Source organism: Eleutherodactylus coqui, chromosome 13, assembly GCF_035609145.1.
Source record: "Eleutherodactylus coqui strain aEleCoq1 chromosome 13, aEleCoq1.hap1, whole genome shotgun sequence".
Taxonomy (NCBI): Eukaryota; Metazoa; Chordata; class Amphibia; order Anura; family Eleutherodactylidae; genus Eleutherodactylus; species Eleutherodactylus coqui.
Genome location: NC_089849.1, coordinates 2,416,257 through 2,434,971, shown reverse-complemented (window position 1 = coordinate 2,434,971; position 18,715 = coordinate 2,416,257). Strand labels below are relative to the sequence as shown.

Genomic DNA, 18,715 nt, shown 5'->3' with positions numbered 1-18,715 from the left:
GGGGGACGGTCTAGTGTAGTACAGAGAATACAGTATAACGGGGGACGGTCTAGTGTAGTACAGAGAATACAGTATAACGGGGGACGGTCTAGTGTAGTACAGAGAATACAGTATAACGGGGGACGGTCTAGTGTAGTACAGAGAATACAGTATAACGGGGGACGGTCTAGTGTAGTACAGAGAATACAGTATAACGGGGGACTGTCTAGTGTAGTACAGAGAATACAGTTTAACAGGATGACGGTCTAGTGTAGTATAGACAATACAGTATAACGGGGGGACGGTCTAGTGTAGTACAGTGTATACAGTATAAAGGGGGACGGTCTAGTGTAGTACAGAGAATACAGTATAACGGGGGACTGTCTAGTGTAGTACAGAGAATACAGTTTAACAGGATGACGGTCTAGTGTAGTATAGACAATACAGTATAACGGGGGGACGGTCTAGTGTAGTACAGTGTATACAGTATAAAGGGGGACGGTCTAGTGTAGTACAGAGAATACAGCATAACGGGGGACGGTCTAGTGTAATACAGAGAATACAGTATAACGGGGGGACGGTCTAGTGTAGTACAGAGAATACAGTATAACGGTAGACGGTCCAGTGTAGTACAGAGAACACAGTATAACGGGGGACGGTCCAGTGTAGTACAGAGAATACAGTATAACGGGGGACGGTCTAGTGTAGTACGGAGAATACAGTATAACGGAGGACGGTCTAGTGTAGTACGGAGAATACAGTATAACGGGGGGACGGTCTAGTGTAGTACAGAGAATACAGTATAACGGGGGATGGTCTAGTGTAGTACAGAGAACACAGGATAACGGGGGGGGGGGGGGGGGGACGGTCTAGTGTAGTACAGAGAACACAGTATAACGGGGGGGGGGGGGGACGGTCTTGTGTAGTACAGAGAATACAGTATAACGGGGGGACGGTCTAGTGTAGTACAGAGAATACAGTATAACGGGGGGACGGTCTAGTGTAGTACAGAGAATACAGTATAACGGGGGACGGTCTAGTGTAGTACAGAGAATACAGTATAACGGGGGACGGTCTAGTGTAGTACAGAGAATACAGTATAACGGGATGACGGTCTAGTGTAGTACAGAGAATACAGTATAACGGGGGACGGTCTAGTGTAGTACAGAGAATACAGTATAACGGGGGACGGTCTAGTGTAGTACAGACAATACAGTATAACGGGGGGGACGGTCTAGTGTAGTACAGAGAATACAGTATAACGGGGGGACTGTCTAGTGTAGTACAGAGAATACAGTATAACGGGGGGACTGTCTAGTGTAGTACAGAGAATACAGTATAACGGGGGGACTGTCTAGTGTAGTACAGAGAATACAGTATAACGAGGGGGGGGGGGGTCTAGTGTAGTACAGAGAATACAGCATAACGGGGGACGGTCTAGTGTAGTACAGAGAATACAGCATAACGGGGAGGGCGGGGGACGGTCTAGTGTAGTACAGAGAATACAGCATAACGGGGGACGGTCTAGTGTAGTACAGACAATACAGTATAACAGGGGGACGGTCTAGTGTAGTACAGACAATACAGTATAACCGGGGGACGGTCTAGAGTAGTACAGAGAATATAGTATAACGGGGGACGGTCTAGTGTAGTGCAGAGAATACAGTATAACGGGGGGGGGGGGGGGGACTGTCTAGTGTAGTACAGAGAATACAGTATAACGGGGGACGGTCTAGTGTAGTACAGAGAATACAGTATAACGGGGGACGGTCTAGTGTAGTACAGAGAATACAGTATAACGGAGGACAGTCTAGTGTAGTACAGAGAACACAGTATAATGGGGGGACGGTCTAGTGTAGTACAGAGAATACAGTATAATGGGGGGACGGTCTAGTGTAGTACAGAGAATATAGTATAATGGGGGGACGGTCTAGTGTAGTACAGACAATACAATATAACTGGGGACGGTCTAGTGTAGTACAGACAATACAATATAACTGGGGACGGTCTAGTGTAGTACAGACAATACAATATAACGGGGGACGGTCTAGTGTAGTACAGACAATACAGTATAACGAGGGACGGTCTAGTGTAGTACAGAGAATACAGTATAACGGAGGACAGTCTAGTGTAGTACAGAGAACACAGTATAACGGGGGGACGGTCTAGTGTAGTGCAGAGAATACAGTATAACCAAGGACAGTCTAGTGTAGTACAGAGAACACAGTATAACGAGGGACGGTCTAGTGTAGTACAGAGAATACAGTATAACGGGGGACGGTCTAGTGTAGTACAGAGAATACAGTATAACGGAGGACAGTCTAGTGTAGTACAGAGAACACAGTATAACGGGGGCGGTGTAGTGTAGTACAGAGAATACAGTATAATGGGGGGACCGTCTAGTGTAGTGCAGAGAATACAGTATAATGGGGGAGACGGTCTAGTGTAGTACAGACAATACAATATAACTGGGGACGGTCTAGTGTAGTACAGACAATACAATATAACTGGGGACGGTCTAGTGTAGTACAGACAATACAATGTAACTGGGGACGGTCTAGTGTAGTACAGAGAATACAGTATAAAGGAGGAGTGATGAGTACAATCCTCCTGTATCGTCTATTTGATATACTCAGACATACTTTCGGGGTGTTTAGCTGCCACGGCTTTAGTGTCTTTCTTGGCTTTCCGTCCTTCTCGCCCCGAGTGATCTTCACCCAAGTCAATGACAAGTTCACTTTCGGAGTCGGAGTCCAGGCCCAGGTGGACGGTGGGGGAGTCCGTCTCATCCTTCCCCTTCAGCTTTTCCTTCGCAGAGTGTGGCAGGGCCTTACCCTTGTCAGGAACGTCCTTCTCTGCGGTGGACACCAGCTTCTCCTTACCCACAGCGTCGGCTTTATCCGTAGTCGCTGACACACTTTTGGATTCATCTTTCCTCTCTGATGGGATTGAGGGTTTGGATTTTTTCTTTACCGAGGATGAAGGGGAGATTTCCTTTTCCCTCACACTTTCCTTCTTTTCCTCCTCCTGCTCATTCTTTGACTTCTGCTCCTCGTCACTCCCGTATTCACTCTCACTAGAATCCGTCTTCTCGGACTCCTCGGAATCGCTGTGTTCCACAGTGGCATAGGCGTCCTCTGGAATCTCATCAATTCCTGGAGTGAAGCGGATTATAAATCAATATAAATGCCGTGCCTCACACCCCCCCCCCCCCGCCGGTTCAGCTCTCCATACACCGTGTATATGGATACCTAGTTGGGCCTTGCAGCTCTCAATGGTCTTGTCCAGATTGAGCTGGAAGCGGCTGCGGATCTGCCTCTTGGGGGAGATGAGCGGCGTAGCCGTGGACTGCTGCAGGACAGATTCACTAAGCTCCTTCAGGTCCATTTCTGCTTTACTGCGATCTAAATACAGGAAGACAGAAAATAGAAGGCCACAGGAAATCACAAGCAGTAAGATTCCTTCGATCCAGGACCCGACTGACAAGTGAGAAGTTAGGGCCTGTTGACACGGGCTGTAATAAGCGCCAATGGACAAAGCGTGTTTATTGGCGTTGGTTTACACACAGCAGATAAATGAGACCCCATGCAATAAAAAATGCGCAATTACTCAGCTCTCCCCGCTCGGCCCCCACCGCCGGCTCCGGTCTCCCTGTGACGTCACTTTGCGGGCTGCTGTCAGCCCCAGCCCGTCTACAAAGAAGCTGCTGCAGCCAATGACAGCGCTCAGAGATCGTGGCCGAGCTCCGCCATTGGCTACTAAAGCAGGTTTACGGGACGACACAGCAGCCTGTAAACAAACATCATAGACCCAAGTCAGCGGGGAGAGGTAAGTTATTCTACAGCACGGGGTTCCTTTCATACGATCACTTGTCCCCATACAGCCCTCAGTGGTCGGCTGCTCATGTGGAGAGGTGTGCAGCCCATCAGCGGACATTCTTACGCTTGTATAGGTTAGCAGATCAGCTAATGAACCAACGTTTGCTCATTAGTCAGCGGGTCTTTTGCATATCAGATAGTCAGCCTATCAGGGAAAAGAATGTTTGGGCCAACGTTCATGCCTGCTGAACATCACAGGGGACATTTAGTATGCCCGGCGTAGTATGGATTTCTCCCAGCCCACAGATTACATTAAGACCATTGCCGACAGGTCTACGCGCCTTCTGAGAAACGTACGCCTGGTCCTGATCTATCCTTCCATTATGGTCTAAATTAAACATCAATCTGTTGGTCCAGGACAGCCACGCCCCCTCCTGACAAGCCCCACCCACTATTTGGAAAAGAGGCAAGGCCAGCACAGACGGATCATTTGCTCAATCAGCGGACTGCGCAAATATGACGGCGATTAGCTGACGAACAAGCGATTGAACTACTGACTGATTGGCCGCACATCTCCCCATGTGAACAGGACAGCAGCAATCATTTGTATGCCTACTGCAGTAATCTGCCTGCGCACAGAGAATGAATGCGAGCTGACCGACACGCTCAACGCCAGTAGCTCTGGTTACCGGCAAGCAGATCACCTGCCATGTAGAACCGCCCTCACGGCTTTGATCATTCGGGTAATTGCCGAATCGAGCAAAACTGAATAATAATCACTCAGTATAAAAACGGTCAGCGACTCAACGACCAATAATAATCTGTTCACCATTCAGTTTATGCAGGTATGAAAACAGAACAACGAGCGGCCTGTGTAAACAGGCAGCTCACCATCGGGGAGATCAGCGGCGCGCTGCGCCTCCTATCACTCCTGTGTAAACAGGCAGCTCACCATCGGGGAGATCAGCGGCGCGCTGCGCCTCCTATCACTCCTGTGTAAACAGGCAGCTCACCATCGGGGAGATCAGCGGCGCGCTGCGCCTCCTATCACTCCTGTGTAAACAGGCAACTCACCATCGGGGAGATCAGCGCGCGCTGCGCCTCCTATCACTCCTGTGTAAGCAGGCAGCTCACCATCGGGGAGATCAGCGCGCGCTGCGCCTCCTATCACTCCTGTGTAAGCAGGCAGCTCACCATCAGGGAGATCAGCGCGCGCTGCGCCTCCTATCACTCCTGTATAAACAGGCAGCTCACCATCGGGGAGATCAGCGCGCGCTGCGCCTCCTATCACTCCTGTGTAAGCAGGCAGCTCACCATCAGGGAGATCAGCGCGCGCTGCGCCTCCTATCACTCCTGTATAAACAGGCAGCTCACCATCGGGGAGATCAGCGCGCGCTGCGCCTCCTATCACTCCTGTGTAAGCAGGCAGCTCACCATCAGGGAGATCAGCGCGCGCTGCGCCTCCTATCACTCCTGTATAAACAGGCAGCTCACCATCGGGGAGATCAGCGCGCGCTGCGCCTCCTATCACTCCTGTGTAAGCAGGCAGCTCACCATCAGGGAGATCAGCGCGCGCTGCGCCTCCTATCACTCCTGTGTAAACAGGCAGCTCACCATCGGGGAGATCAGCGGCGCGCTGCGCCTCCTATCACTCCTGTGTAAGCAGGCAGCTCACCATCAGGGAGATCAGCGCGCGCTGCGCCTCCTATCACTCCTGTATAAACAGGCAGCTCACCATCGGGGAGATCAGCGCGCGCTGCGCCTCCTATCACTCCTGTGTAAGCAGGCAGCTCACCATCAGGGAGATCAGCGCGCGCTGCGCCTCCTATCACTCCTGTATAAACAGGCAGCTCACCATCGGGGAGATCAGCGCGCGCTGCGCCTCCTATCACTCCTGTGTAAGCAGGCAGCTCACCATCAGGGAGATCAGCGCGCGCTGCGCCTCCTATCACTCCTGTATAAACAGGCAGCTCACCATCGGGGAGATCAGCGCGCGCTGCGCCTCCTATCACTCCTGTGTAAGCAGGCAGCTCACCATCAGGGAGATCAGCGCGCGCTGCGCCTCCTATCACTCCTGTGTAAACAGGCAGCTCACCATCGGGGAGATCAGCGGCGCGCTGCGCCTCCTATCACTCCTGTGTAAGAAGCAGATGCAATATTGTCTGTGGAGTGGTTAAGCATCAGTCATCCTGAAAGGATCCACAGACGGTAGTGGCAGTTCTACAATGTTTAGGACCCCCTCCTACCAGCAGAGCCCCCAGCATGCATTTCTCTTCATGTGGTAAGCAGCCGGCCTTCTGCCGTTTCTGGAAGTGGTTATCGATCACCCATTATACATGTTTTCTATATTTGGTTAGTGGCTGTCCAGTTTATTACCGCTGTATCATACATTCTGTATGTGGTCACTGACCGAGGTTGAGGTTGAGGATGCTGCCTGTGCCCCTCTCCGCCTTACAGGTCACCGGTGTGGAGGACTGCGGTGAGAACGGTTTGGGACTGCCCGATAGGCTGCTGCCGTGTCCCGTCTTTATCGATACAGGGGAAGCTGCGAAAGAAGTGCAGATAATTAAAGTAGGAAGGAAAGGCATTCTGTGACTGAAATCAGAGAGCACCTCCAGGTATAGCTGATAACAGAAAGCAGCAGACTGCCATCACCAATCTCACAGCCGGCTCACCTGTACTCTTATCTATGAAGTCCATGGACTCTTCACTCGCACTGTAGTGGCTGGACACGGCCTTCTTCTCGGCATCAGGCTCCACGTCCGAGCCGGTGTGCACCGAAGAGTTTGTGCTCATCGGAGAGCGCGGCATGTCGGTTAACGAGATCCGTCGCCCCCCACCACTGTTTAATATGGGCTTGCTCATCAGGATCTTGGGGGATGCCGTCATGTCAAAGTTCAGCTTGATCTTCTCCTGCTTGTCCGTCTTGGCAGTGCCGGCACTTGGGTTGGCCGTGTCGAGCAGCATTTGGTACTGGTTGTTGGGCGTGTAAGGTGTCCGGAAGGGGGCGTAGTTAAATACACCGAAGCGCTTGCGGATGTTCTCCACGTACACCTCCATCTCCTGCATGGCGCTGTTGAAGATACTCTTCGTCTTTTTCACAGAAAAAGGGATCTCTTTTGACATGAGGTAGCAGTTGTTCATGGGGACCCAGGCCCTGGAGGGAAGGCACAAGAGACCGTGATACATGCGAGCCCCAGGTATACAGCCCCGTCCCTACCCGCATGTTCACACTACAGCTGCAGGTACGGATCATTCAATGTGTGACCATGGGACTGTAATGGTCCGAGTACAGCCGCAGCTAGAACTATCCTAGAGCCCCCAGAACTAGATCCACTGGAGACCATACTATACACTAGAAAGAAGTCCACTCCAACACAGAAGTGAAACGACATGTACAAATAACGGACAGAAGCCCCCAATGATGAGCTCGGCATGGATGCCCTCCTTTCAGTCACTTAATTGTGAGCCCGACATCTCCTGGAAATGGAGGGGCTGGGATGGAGTTATGGGTGGAGGCCTTCACAGACATCCTATTAATGGTCAGCCATCCCAAGGCTACCTCTCTGGCTACACCTTGAGGCCGTCTGCAGACGGCCGGGTCGGATCCCGCTGTGAGAATTCTCGTAGCGGGACGCGATCCGAGCCCCTGCAGGGACCAGTACGGCGCTCACCTCTCCCGTGGCCCTGGCTCTTTGATGCACCAGCTGCCGGCCAGCCTGCGCATGCGCAGAGCGGAGCCGGCAGCCCGTGAGTGAAATTTCTGTGCGGGCCTCTGCGACACCTGCTGAGAAATAGAGCATGCCGGGATTTGTTTTCCACGTGTGATTTCACACGGACAAATCGCGGCCGTCTGCGTAGGATTGTGCTTTATAAACCTATGGCAGCTTCCATGGGCGGAAATTCTGTGGGAAATCCCACCGCTGAATTTCCGCTCATGTGCAGGGGGCCTGAAGCTGCAGAAAACCGAGGAGGTCCAGCTAAGAGGCCCGGCCAATCCCTTCTGAGCCGTTAACTACCCTTTTCAATGGAAAGCTCATTTTATGTTATTTAGGGGTCCACATTACCAGACACCCCCCTCAAGGTTATGCAGAGTCAATATAGAACCCTATAGAAAGTCCCTAGGATTGGCCTTAGCTTATTGGGAACTTTTCACTATCTTTTCTAGGACGGACCAATTTGCTCAAGATGGTGGAATTCCCCCGTTTGGTTGTATACTTATGGGGAAGGATAAAAGCAGATTAACTATCTATACAGCAACGTCATAGTCCATACGGCACCTCACGTACTACAACCACCTAAATCAATTCTCCACACATTATAAGTGGGCAGCACAAGCCTGAATGCTCCAAGAGTGGATAGATCATTGCACAACCCTGCCAGTGCTGTGCGCCAGCCGGCACATCCGCAGAGCGAAGACGCCGTACAGGTGAGCCGCAGGTCACTGCACGGGCGGCATCCCGCTGCCACCATCGTGCAGTCAGAATCCGACCCGGCCGTCTGCATTCACCCCAAGTGTATATGTATTTATATGTGCCTGCACAACTTTATGATCTATGCTTGAAAAAGGCGCTGGCCGGCCCGAAACACGTAGCAAATATCTTACTAAAACATGGTCATAACCATTTGACTATTAGGACATATCCCGTTCTAACCCCGATCCTCCTACTTTTACATCTGTGGATGCTTTTCTGGGTCGTAGGTTTTTAGTTTTTTTTAGAGGGCTAGCGACTGGCTGCATGATCCTGGTATGCCTCTCTCCACCCGCGGGGACCGCTCTGGAACGTTCCGTGGTCTAAGCTGTGTCCCTTAATGCAGCGGACGAGAAAACAAGATCTTTGTACTTGCCATAAAACCTTTTTCTGGCCCATTCCTCGGGGGACGCAGCAGTCACCCACTTGGCCTTGTTGGCATCCTCTCTGCAGTTCACATGGCCCCCCTGTGTTGTGGTCTTAAGTGTTTTTAACATTTTAATACTTCTTGGTTTTCTCGCTCATCTCTGACTGATGCATATAAACTGATTGACTTGGTGCCAGCAGGAGGGCATATAGCTGCTTGGTGTCGCCTCCTAGTGGCAGTAGCTGTACCCACGGTCCAAGCTGAGTCCCCCAATGAACGGGAGAGATTTTATGGCAAGTACAAGAGTCTTGTTCATCGTGGCATCACATTGCAGGAGCAGCGCCCCCTTCTGTTCTCATCGACAGGGCTGTAGGAGGGCTTGGAGCTTTTATTGGTACCATTTTGAGGAATACGTGATCTTTTGGTTTACCTTATTCCTGTTTTGTAGAAATGAAGTGAAAAGTTATTTTGTCATTTTTTAGTCTCATTTTAAAGGCATTCACCATGCTGGATTAATAATGCAAGATTCTAAATTGCGGGTTGTTAGGGATACTAATTATTTGTAGTTTTTGTTGATTTTTTTTTTATATTTAAAGCCTTGTGGAATGGAAAGAAAACTTTTTTAAATTATTTTTTTCTGTAATTTTCCAGCGACTGTGGCATCTGTGGGGTTAAACAGTGTAGAGGAGGGATTAGAGGAGCGATTCCTCTTCTCCCTCCTTTTCTGGGATCAAAAAGGACCCCATAAGTGACAATCAGAGAGCGGACCTGCTCTCTGATTGGTAAGAGGGTGGCTCCAAGAAGAGTAGTCCTGGGAGAGGAGGGCCGGCAGTAGAGTCACCGACCTTCTCTGCATCCCCTCCCCCCTTTCTCTGCAAGCACAATGAAGTGACAACTGGAAATTCGGTAATCCTGACCCCACTTCAAAGGCTTGTTGGTAGCAGCCATGGGTCCGGAGCGACAGCTGATGAAGGAGCTCAATTGCTCCTAAACTGTCGGAGGATTTATGAGTATTTTCTTGCCCAGGAAGGTTTTTCCGGTTAGACGTTCCGGTGATGTAAAGTCGGCATAACAATCCTACCTTTATTGTTCCCTGGGCAAAACCATAAAAGCCCCGCTGCTATTGGCCTGCGTGTAAGGAGCAGCCATGCAGCCGGCTACAGGTGATGTCACGCGCATGGACTCGTATGAAGCCGCATGACGGGAATGGCTGCGCCACTCTCTCGTTAGTATTCTACTACTGGTAGAGAACCCACTGGATTAGGTCTTGTGATTTCAGGAGTTTCTGTGCCGGCTTTTAGGAGTTTCCATAGTAAAGTATGGATTTAAAAAAAAAAAAAAAAGTTTATATAAATGTTTCATTATGAACATCAAGAACAAAAGATTGGCGTAGGCGGTCACTAGTGCCTGGGGCCCGCGGTCACTAGTGTCTGGGGCCCGCGGTCACTAGTGTCTGGGGCCCGCGGTCACTAGTGTCTGGCGTACGTGTTCACTAATGCCTGGCGTACGCGTTCACTAATGTTTGGCGCACATTAAAGAGGAGTTGTGCAAGGCCATTGTCTGTAGCTTTCATCACTTGGTTCGCAGGACAGAAGTCCATTATATCCGGTGATCAGGATATGATAGAAGGCATTCCCAATTGTAAAACTATAAGGCTGGGTTCACACGGGGCGGAAATCTCACGGAATGACCGCAATGAAAATACGTGAGATTTCTGTGGGATAAGCGCAGCATTAAACCACACGGCCTTTAGCTGCAGGTTTTGAAGCAGCTGCGCGACCTGCAATTCCGCTGTGGCCATCTCTCTCCATAGAGAGGAGAGGCCGCTGCGAAAACCAATCGACATGTGGCATCTTTGTTTTCAGCACAGCTTGGCTGCAGCGTGTGGACATTTTTGCAAAATCTCGGCCACTTTGCTGGCTTATCCCAAGATTAGGAGCCGCAGTCGGGATCGCTGTGCGGAGTGAATTCCCTCGGACGAGTGGCTAAGCTGCAAAATCAAGGCCAACACCACCTTAGGCCACCTGAATGCGTACGGGTCGGATTCCACATGTGGGATCCTGCAGCGGAATCTAACCCTGTGCCTGGCCGGTGAACTCCATGTTCCTGTCCATAGACTAATCTGTGCTGCGGATGTGCCAGCACACACACATGTGCAGTACGGATTATGCGAGGCGATGATGCGGACCACGTGACCTTTCCACAATGGTGGTTGCGGAAGGGCCACGGGTCGGACAGCTTCCACTGACTTCAATGGAAACCATCCACACGGAATCTGCCTGAAAATAGAGCAAGATGCGATTTTCCCCCGCAAGCAGAAAATTACGACTTCCACTCGTGGGCAGGGAAAAAAAACGCTTTTTTATAGCTGTATTTGCAAATCCAACCGTGTGCAGGCAGCCTTAAAGAGAAAGGATGGCACAGGACGTAAAACCACTTTGTGCAGATGAAAGATGTGAACGGAGGTTTGGCTGACAGGGCAGCTAGTTCCGAGAATGGGCAGATGGACGCCATTGCCACAGAAATGGTTACATTCAAAGGCGAGTCGAAGGGATGAGACTGCTTGGCATCACTACCAAACTCAGGTCCCAAGGTGAGACGGAGAAATGGAATGGAGTAGCAGCGTGGAAAATTACTTGGAAGAAAGTACTTCCACCACTGGGCAAAACTTCTCATCTAAGGCCCAATGTCCACAGGATTCCGTATACAGGAGCCCGCAGCAGAATCTGACCTTGCCCGCAGCTGAGGACACCGCTTACCCATCCGAGTCTTCTGCTTACCTGTCCGGGTCTTCTATTTTCTTAACTGCGATGTGTGCGGAAGCGCCGGCCGGCACGCTGCCACACATTCAATTCAATTATGCATGCGCATCTTCTATTGACTTCAATGGAAGCCGTCTGTGTGGGAACCATACTGAAATGGAGCATGCCCCGCATGGATTCTGCAAATCAGATCCGCCCGCGGACATTGGGCCATTGTCTTCCGGGAAACGGATGAGTGTTGTCCAAATACTCTGGTTCGGTGAAGCACTTGTTGGGAAGGTTCCATTCTTTAACATCTCCTCAAATTTTGAATGAGAGAGGAAGATCTTTTGAGAACGCTTAGGGCGTCTAAAAGAAAAGACTTTCACGGATGAAGTGCATGGCTTATTCTTTACCCGAAGGGTCTCTCCCACCGCCACTATTAGGCTATCCACGAGAGAGGAGAGCTTCGATGCAAAGTTCCTCATGCAGAAAGAGATGTTGCAAATTCATCTCCAGAGTGACTTCTGTCTTTGGGACAGAGCTCCGAACAAGTCACCGCAGGAACTGGAGGAGATGCGGATGTGGGGGAGCTAGAAGAGCGCCTCGAGCAAGGAGGCCTATCCTGTTTCCAGGAACTACCATGAGACACACATTAGTCCTCGTTACACACGCTTGGAGGCGGTCGACGGGTAGAACAGTCCAGGCTGTCTAGGATGACAGCGGATGCTTTAATAAGGTCCAACACCGATAAAGGGAGAGCGCGTGCTTCACGGCTTGGCAGTTGACAAAGGCTGGACAGGCGCAGTGACTGTGGGTGGTTTGCCGGTGACTGGTCTCAAAGGAAGACCGTTGTGGCACAACTGCTCAGAATGCCTGGAATTTGGTACGGCAGCGAGAGCACGGAATATATGGAGCTCAGCCGGGGGCCTTGTGTGTAGCCTTCAGCTCTGGAATCAGACATAATGCCAAGGGCATCAGGTTCAATTCCTGCCCTGCTACTTGCTAGAAGTCGTCAGAGGCACCACTGGTCTCAGTAGGCAGCAGAGAGCAAACAAGAAGTAAGAAGGCCGGGAGGCGGGCTGAGAAGAAGCTGGACCCAACAGGAAATCCAATACTGGGCAGACTGGAGGACGATAGGAGGAAAAGCAGAGAGCCCTCCTTGTGAATTGTGATTGGCCCACAGCAGCAGTGTGACACACGCTACCAGACGCGGTGTATTTAAGCTGAAGATGGGACCTCAATTAGTAACGAAGGCCGAAAAAGAGACGCAAGTCCAGCATCAGCAGCAGCGCCGCAGCCGGGGCCCCAACCAGCAACGAAGGCTGGAAAAGTGCTGCAGTGAAACCCACAGGCATGCAATGAGCATGGTCCTCTGCACTGTGGCACGAGCCCTCCCGAAGGTCCTACTGAAGAATCTGCAGCTAGTAACCCAGAGCATGCTGCAAGCAGCCGACAACAAGCAAGTAAAAAAAAAAACGCCTGCGTGAAAAAACCCAGGGGAAGACCTTCTGCAGTCACTTAAGGGCACTTTACAAGTCACACTGCCACTACCCCCTCCCCAGGAGCGGGCACGTAACACCAGGACTCCCAAGGTCAGCAGTGGATGGGGCTGACTCCTAAAGGGAAGTCCCCATGTCCCCTCATGGTATTCTGCAGAATAACATGGGGATCCCTGGGGGAGAGAGGGGGAAAGAGCAAAGAAGGGAGTGGTAGTGGTGATGGAAGAAAACATACTTACCTAGTGATTTAATATTCACCTTTCCGTCGTATATCATGGATCTCTGGGACTCCAGCAGTGCATGCCTGCCATTGGTTAGGAAAGGATTGCTCCAATGGTGGGCCACTATAGCTGGCAGATCAGGGTCAAATGGACGTTGACCATGCCTCCTTGCCTTCTGAGCATTGGGCCGGCAACAGACTCGTTAATTCCAGTCTGTTCGCTCTCCTCGGTGGAGTAACCTAGGAGAGTCTAGTGCCTGCCCTGTATTCCCACATCTGAAAGGACAACTACTGAAGACAGGTTGATATGGACACTAGGCTAATACTGATTAGCTTGGTGCCTGCAGGAGGGGTATAGATGGTAGGAGGAGCTAACACTTTTTCCCCCTCAGTGTCCACCTTCCTAGTGGCAGTAGCTATACCCATGGTCTAATCTGTGTCCCCAGTGCAACGGACGAGAAAAATTGATTCTATGGTGTAAAAGTAGTAAAAAAAAAACAAAACATAAAATTATATAAATTCAGCTTCATAATCATAATGACTAGAGATGAGCCAACTTACTCATTTAGGGCGTTTTTGCACTCGAGCACCGCTTTTTCCGAGTAACCGACTACTCGGGCGAAAAGATTCGGTGGGCGCCGGGTTGCAGAGGGGAGTGGGGAGGAGGGGGGAGAGAGCTCCCCCCTGTTCCCCACTGCTACCCCCCGCTCCACCACGCCGCCCCCCCGAATCTTTTCGTTCGAGTAGTCAGTTACTCGGAAAAAGCGGTGCTCGAGTGCAAAAACGCCCTAAATGAGTAAGTTTGCTCATCTCCAATGACGACTCTTACTCTTACTTATTTTATACATTATGTGTACCCCAAACTGTTTTCTATAAAAACTAGAACTCGTACTGCAAAACACAAAGGGTTATATAGCTACACTGAGTTATGACCGCTGGAAGACAAAAGAGGAAACTATTTAATGAGTCTTAAGGCTAAATACAAGTTTTTTTGTACTTATTGTAAAATCGTTCTCATCTCGTTCACTGGGGGACACGGCTTTGACAGTGGGGTATGGCTATTGCCACTTGGGGCCGAAACCCAGCAGAAATAGTGTTGGCTCCTCCTCCCAGCTATACCCCTCCTGCGTGCACCAAGGTAAACTGTTGGTATGTGAGCAGGAGGAGCAGCTAAGTATCATATGAAACCGTTAACACCACAAGATGAATCCTGGAACTGGAAGGAGTTCCACGTGCGCTGTAAGGAGAACACCCCAACAAGGAGTGGAACGCAGTTATTCCTCCCATGGATGACAAGTGATACCGTGCCCGAATGCATTAGAGATCCTGCTCTGTGAAGGAGAGATTGATACGGCAACCATCACACTCGTATATACTCCACCAGTAATATAGATTTTTCCGCTATTGAAATAGGGAATAATAGAGCAGCCTGCATTGACATCCTTGTTCAAGAGTGTCAGAAATAGAACTGTGTGGATCCCAGTTGCTTCAAGACTTGCAGAGTGGCACCACGAGCAGGGACCGGGACTCGCACAAGATCCAGGACACTTACCTTAGTGGATCAGTGAGTGAAAATACTCACCTACTACAACACACCCAGGCATCCATTGGCGGTGTACTCCACGATTCTAGCAGTGTCCCCCCTTGGTGCATGCCTGCCTTTCGTGAGGAAGGGTGTGCTCCGGTGTTAAAAAGGGGGAACCTTACAGAGGGTAAGCTGTGTAAATTAGGGATGAATGTGCCTCCCTTTCTTCAGAGGTTAGGGCAGTCAACAGAATGGTTACCTCTGCTTTGTTCGCCCGCCTCAGAGGGCCTCCCCCTTATTCCCCAAGTCTAGAAGATGCTTTAAGATCAGTGAGAAGCTAGATCTGCGTCCTACGGACACTTGGCTAGTACTGGCTGGCTTGGTGCCGGTAGGAGGCGTATAGCTGGTAGGAGGGGTTAACACTTCTTTCTGCTTAGTGTTCACCTAGTGGCAGCAGTTGCTGAATCTGTGTCCCTCAATCATACAGATGAGAAATTAGTTATGCCACTAAAGCTGTAAAAATGGACATTAAGGCAACAGAGTTCTGCGCCAAACAAATCTACGAGACAATAGCCTACAATTTAAAAAAGTGATGTTTTTGGAAGGGTATATTCAATTTCAGTCCTCTCTCAAAAGGCGCTTATTAAAACACTGCGAATTATGGCGTCTAAACGCGTTTTCTTTCGCATTAGAAAGCCTTTTAACGCACCCCATCATTACAATGGGTGATTTAGCGCATTAAAAAGTTCAAAAACGCAAGTGCAGTGTTTCAAAATCGAGGCAATAAAAACGCAGTTTTTGACCGCTAGTCTGCGGAGCCTCACTGAAATCAATGGAGGCTTTTTACATTTAGCGCGGAGTTTGAAACGCCACGGTAAACGCTTTAAAAAGCCTTGTGTGTGAAAGTGACCTAAACGTGACTGTTGGGGGTTTAAAGCAACAACCCCAACGTCGGCATCACACACATCTGTCCATTGTTCTGCTGAAGATTACACTTGGTTTACATTTACCAGCAGCCCTCACTGGTCCCGAGGATGGAGAAGCTGCGGCGTTGCTTTAGCTGGGTGTCCCCTACACATCGGCGCCCCGACCACCCAGCTGTGTTCATTCCAGCAAACAGGGCTGACTGCAGTTACCTGCACAGTCGGGTGGCCGGGGTGTTGTTGTGCAGCTTCTTCCTCCTCCGGATTAGAGACGGCCCTCTGTGATCACAGCGACATGCCTTCACTTTACAAGATGGGAGTCCTCCCACAAAGCTGCCATACGGGGGTCCCATGAAATGTACATCTAATATGTACGGCTACCTCTTGGACTGCAGCGCCCCTGATGGGGCTATGCCAAGTTATCCGGGCAGCTCCTGCATACATGACAATGTGTTTCCTGCCACCAGCAGGCAGACCATCGCCCGTGTGTTCAGCTCCCACCTGTCATGCTGTCCAAAGAAGCGAGCGTCCACCTGTCCATCTTTGTCTCTCAGTGCTTTGGCAGGCCAGAAAGGGAATCCTTTTAATTTTGCCCAGACTAGAGGATGCGGAGTGCTCTGAAAGGAACACAAATCACCAATTAGAATCAACTAGCAGACGGGCTCACACGGCACGGCGGGCACGGCGGCGGCATTCACATCAGCGTGCTCTTCAAATGAATGGCAGCAAAACCAGTGTGACTGTTAATAGAGGCGTGGGGTTTGTGGCTAAACAGCAGCTTCCTGCAATCAAATGGAACTAGAAGATCGGTGCAGCCGTGGCGGCATCAGGAACCCGGCTCTACCGTCCAGGCGTAGCCAAAAGACCTGCTCATATAGATCTAAGTGTGTATGAAGCTTTGTATGCGATAACAATGCAGCGTCATTATCATAGTAACATAGCATATAAGGCTGATAATACCACCCACCCCCACCCCCCTCCCCATCCACCAAGTCCCAGTGTTGATCCAGAGGAAGACAAATTTCTTCATTTAAAGGGGAAAAAATCATTCCCAACTCCAATCTAGCAATGGGAATAATCCTCGGATCACCGACCCTCCGGAGTAATGATTGACATAACATGTAATACTGTAACACCCAAGAAAGCCATCCAGAACCTCCTATACTCATATCAGCATCACGACATCCTCAGGAGAGAGTTCCATAGTCTCACCGCTCTTACAGTAAAGACCCCCTTCTATGTTGTAGAAACCTTCTAACCTCTAGACGTAGAGAGCGCCCCCTTGTTACAGTCCTGGGTATAATAGATGATGGGAGAGATCTCTGTACTGACCCCTGATATATCTATACATCGTTATTAGAGCGCCCCCTTGTTACAGTCCTGGGTATAATAGATGATGGGAGAGATCTCTGTACTAACCCCTGATATATTATACATAGTTATTAGAGCACCCCTTGTTACAGTCCTGGGTATAATAGATGGTGGGAGAGATCTCTGTACTGACCCCTGATATATCTATACATAGTTATTAGAGCGCCCCCTTGTTACAGTCCTGGGTATAATAGATGATGGGAGAGATCTCTGTACTGACCCCTGATATATCTGTACATAGTTATTAGAGCACCCCTCTGTTACAGTCCTGCATATAATAGATGATGGGAGAGATCTTTGTACTGACCCCTGATATATCTATACATAGTTACTAGAGCGCCCCCTTGTTACAGTCCTGGGTATAATAGATGATGGGAGAGATCTCTGTACTGACCCCTGATATATCTATACATAGTTATTAGAGCGCCCCCTTGTTACAGTCCTGGGTATAATAGATAATGGGAGAGATCTCTGTACTGACCTCTGATATATTATACATAGTTATTAGAGCGCCCCCTTCTTATAGTCCTGGGTATAATAGATGATTGAGAGATCTGTTTACTGACCCCCTCAGCTGCCTTTTTTATTGCATTTTTTGCATCCTTCATATACATTCTATATAGTGGGTCCCACTAGTCAGTGAGACCCAGACCTACAGCAAGCTCTCCAGACATAGCCCTTCTGGATTAGTGGAAGCAAGGGAACAATAGTGACGTATCTTATAATTATAGGCCATCTTGGACGTGGAGGTGATAGTGGAGTCTTCCCAGGCTTCACTATTCCCTGGCCAAGTCCACCCTCACACTATTTTTCTTTCACTCTTATTTTCCGTCATCTTGCTCTGAATAGGAGCGCCATCCTAATACTTTTTTATACTTTGTTTTTTCTAAACAAAGTACCCAAATTTTGATATCACTCTCTGGGTATTGCAGTACACCCATTCCATTTATTACTTTAGTTGCCCCCTTCGTACCCGCTCAAGCTCTGATATGTCCTCCTTGAGTACCGGTGCCCAAAACGGTCTACAATATCCCATGCGTTGTCTGAGCAGTGACTTGTAGAGTGGAAGGACAATGTTCCCATCATGCGCCCCTAGATCTCTTCTGATGCCCCAATGATCCTGTTTGCCTTTGCAGCAGCTGCCTGACACTGGTTGCTCCAGTTAAGCTTACAGTTATAAACCCCAAAGTCCTTCTCCATGTCAGTGTTCCCCAGTGGTTTCCCGACATTACTTAACCCCTTAAGGACACTTATTTAAGTAAAGTTTTTTAGTAGTAGCTCTTTTTTAAATTAGTAAATTTACGCTAAAATAAAGTCTGGGGACGGGTTCCTCATTTTGTTTCAGACGTTTTGATATACATGTACAGTTTTGGATTACAGGCGCATACGGTGAGGGTTTTGGTTGGCGGTGGGTCATTCTCTTTTTTATATATATATTTTTATTTTATTCTGTATTTTCTTTTTTTGCAACAATTTTTTTAAACATCTATGTCCACCATGACCTCATATAAGACCTCTGGGGGTCATTCCCATGTTTTTTTTCCTTTTTATTTCACACTTTTCCCCTGTAGCTGGTGCATCCATAGGAGCCACATCTCCAAGAGCCCCAGTTACAGGAAAAAACATCCCCCCTGTATTGACAATAGTCACTGGCAGAACTGATGAGGGTCTGCTAGGACACATAGAGGAAGAAACACTTACTCTTCACTTCTTAGTACATAGTACTCATTGATTGCCATGCACTCGGGAAAGGAGAAGGCAGAAGTGGTTAAAAACTGCTTCTCCCTTCTCCTCTGT

At 49.5% G+C, this 18,715-nt stretch overlaps 1 protein-coding gene across 7 annotated transcripts in view; it reads right to left on the bottom strand.

Annotated features, from left to right (window-relative positions):
* ZMYND8 (zinc finger MYND-type containing 8) overlaps positions 1 to 18,715 on the bottom strand; it is a 134,952-nt gene that overhangs the window by 36,725 nt on the left and 79,512 nt on the right. For all 7 annotated transcript variants that reach the window (XM_066586293.1, XM_066586292.1, XM_066586288.1 and 4 more), the window contains 5 exons: positions 16,049 to 16,164; positions 6,473 to 6,954; positions 6,208 to 6,342; positions 3,231 to 3,383; positions 2,622 to 3,134 (listed from right to left, as the gene is read on the bottom strand). In XM_066586293.1, coding sequence (XP_066442390.1) covers positions 2,622 to 3,134; positions 3,231 to 3,383; positions 6,208 to 6,342; positions 6,473 to 6,954; positions 16,049 to 16,164 — 1,399 coding nt within the window. The remainder of the gene's footprint in view (positions 1 to 2,621; positions 3,135 to 3,230; positions 3,384 to 6,207; positions 6,343 to 6,472; positions 6,955 to 16,048; positions 16,165 to 18,715) is intronic.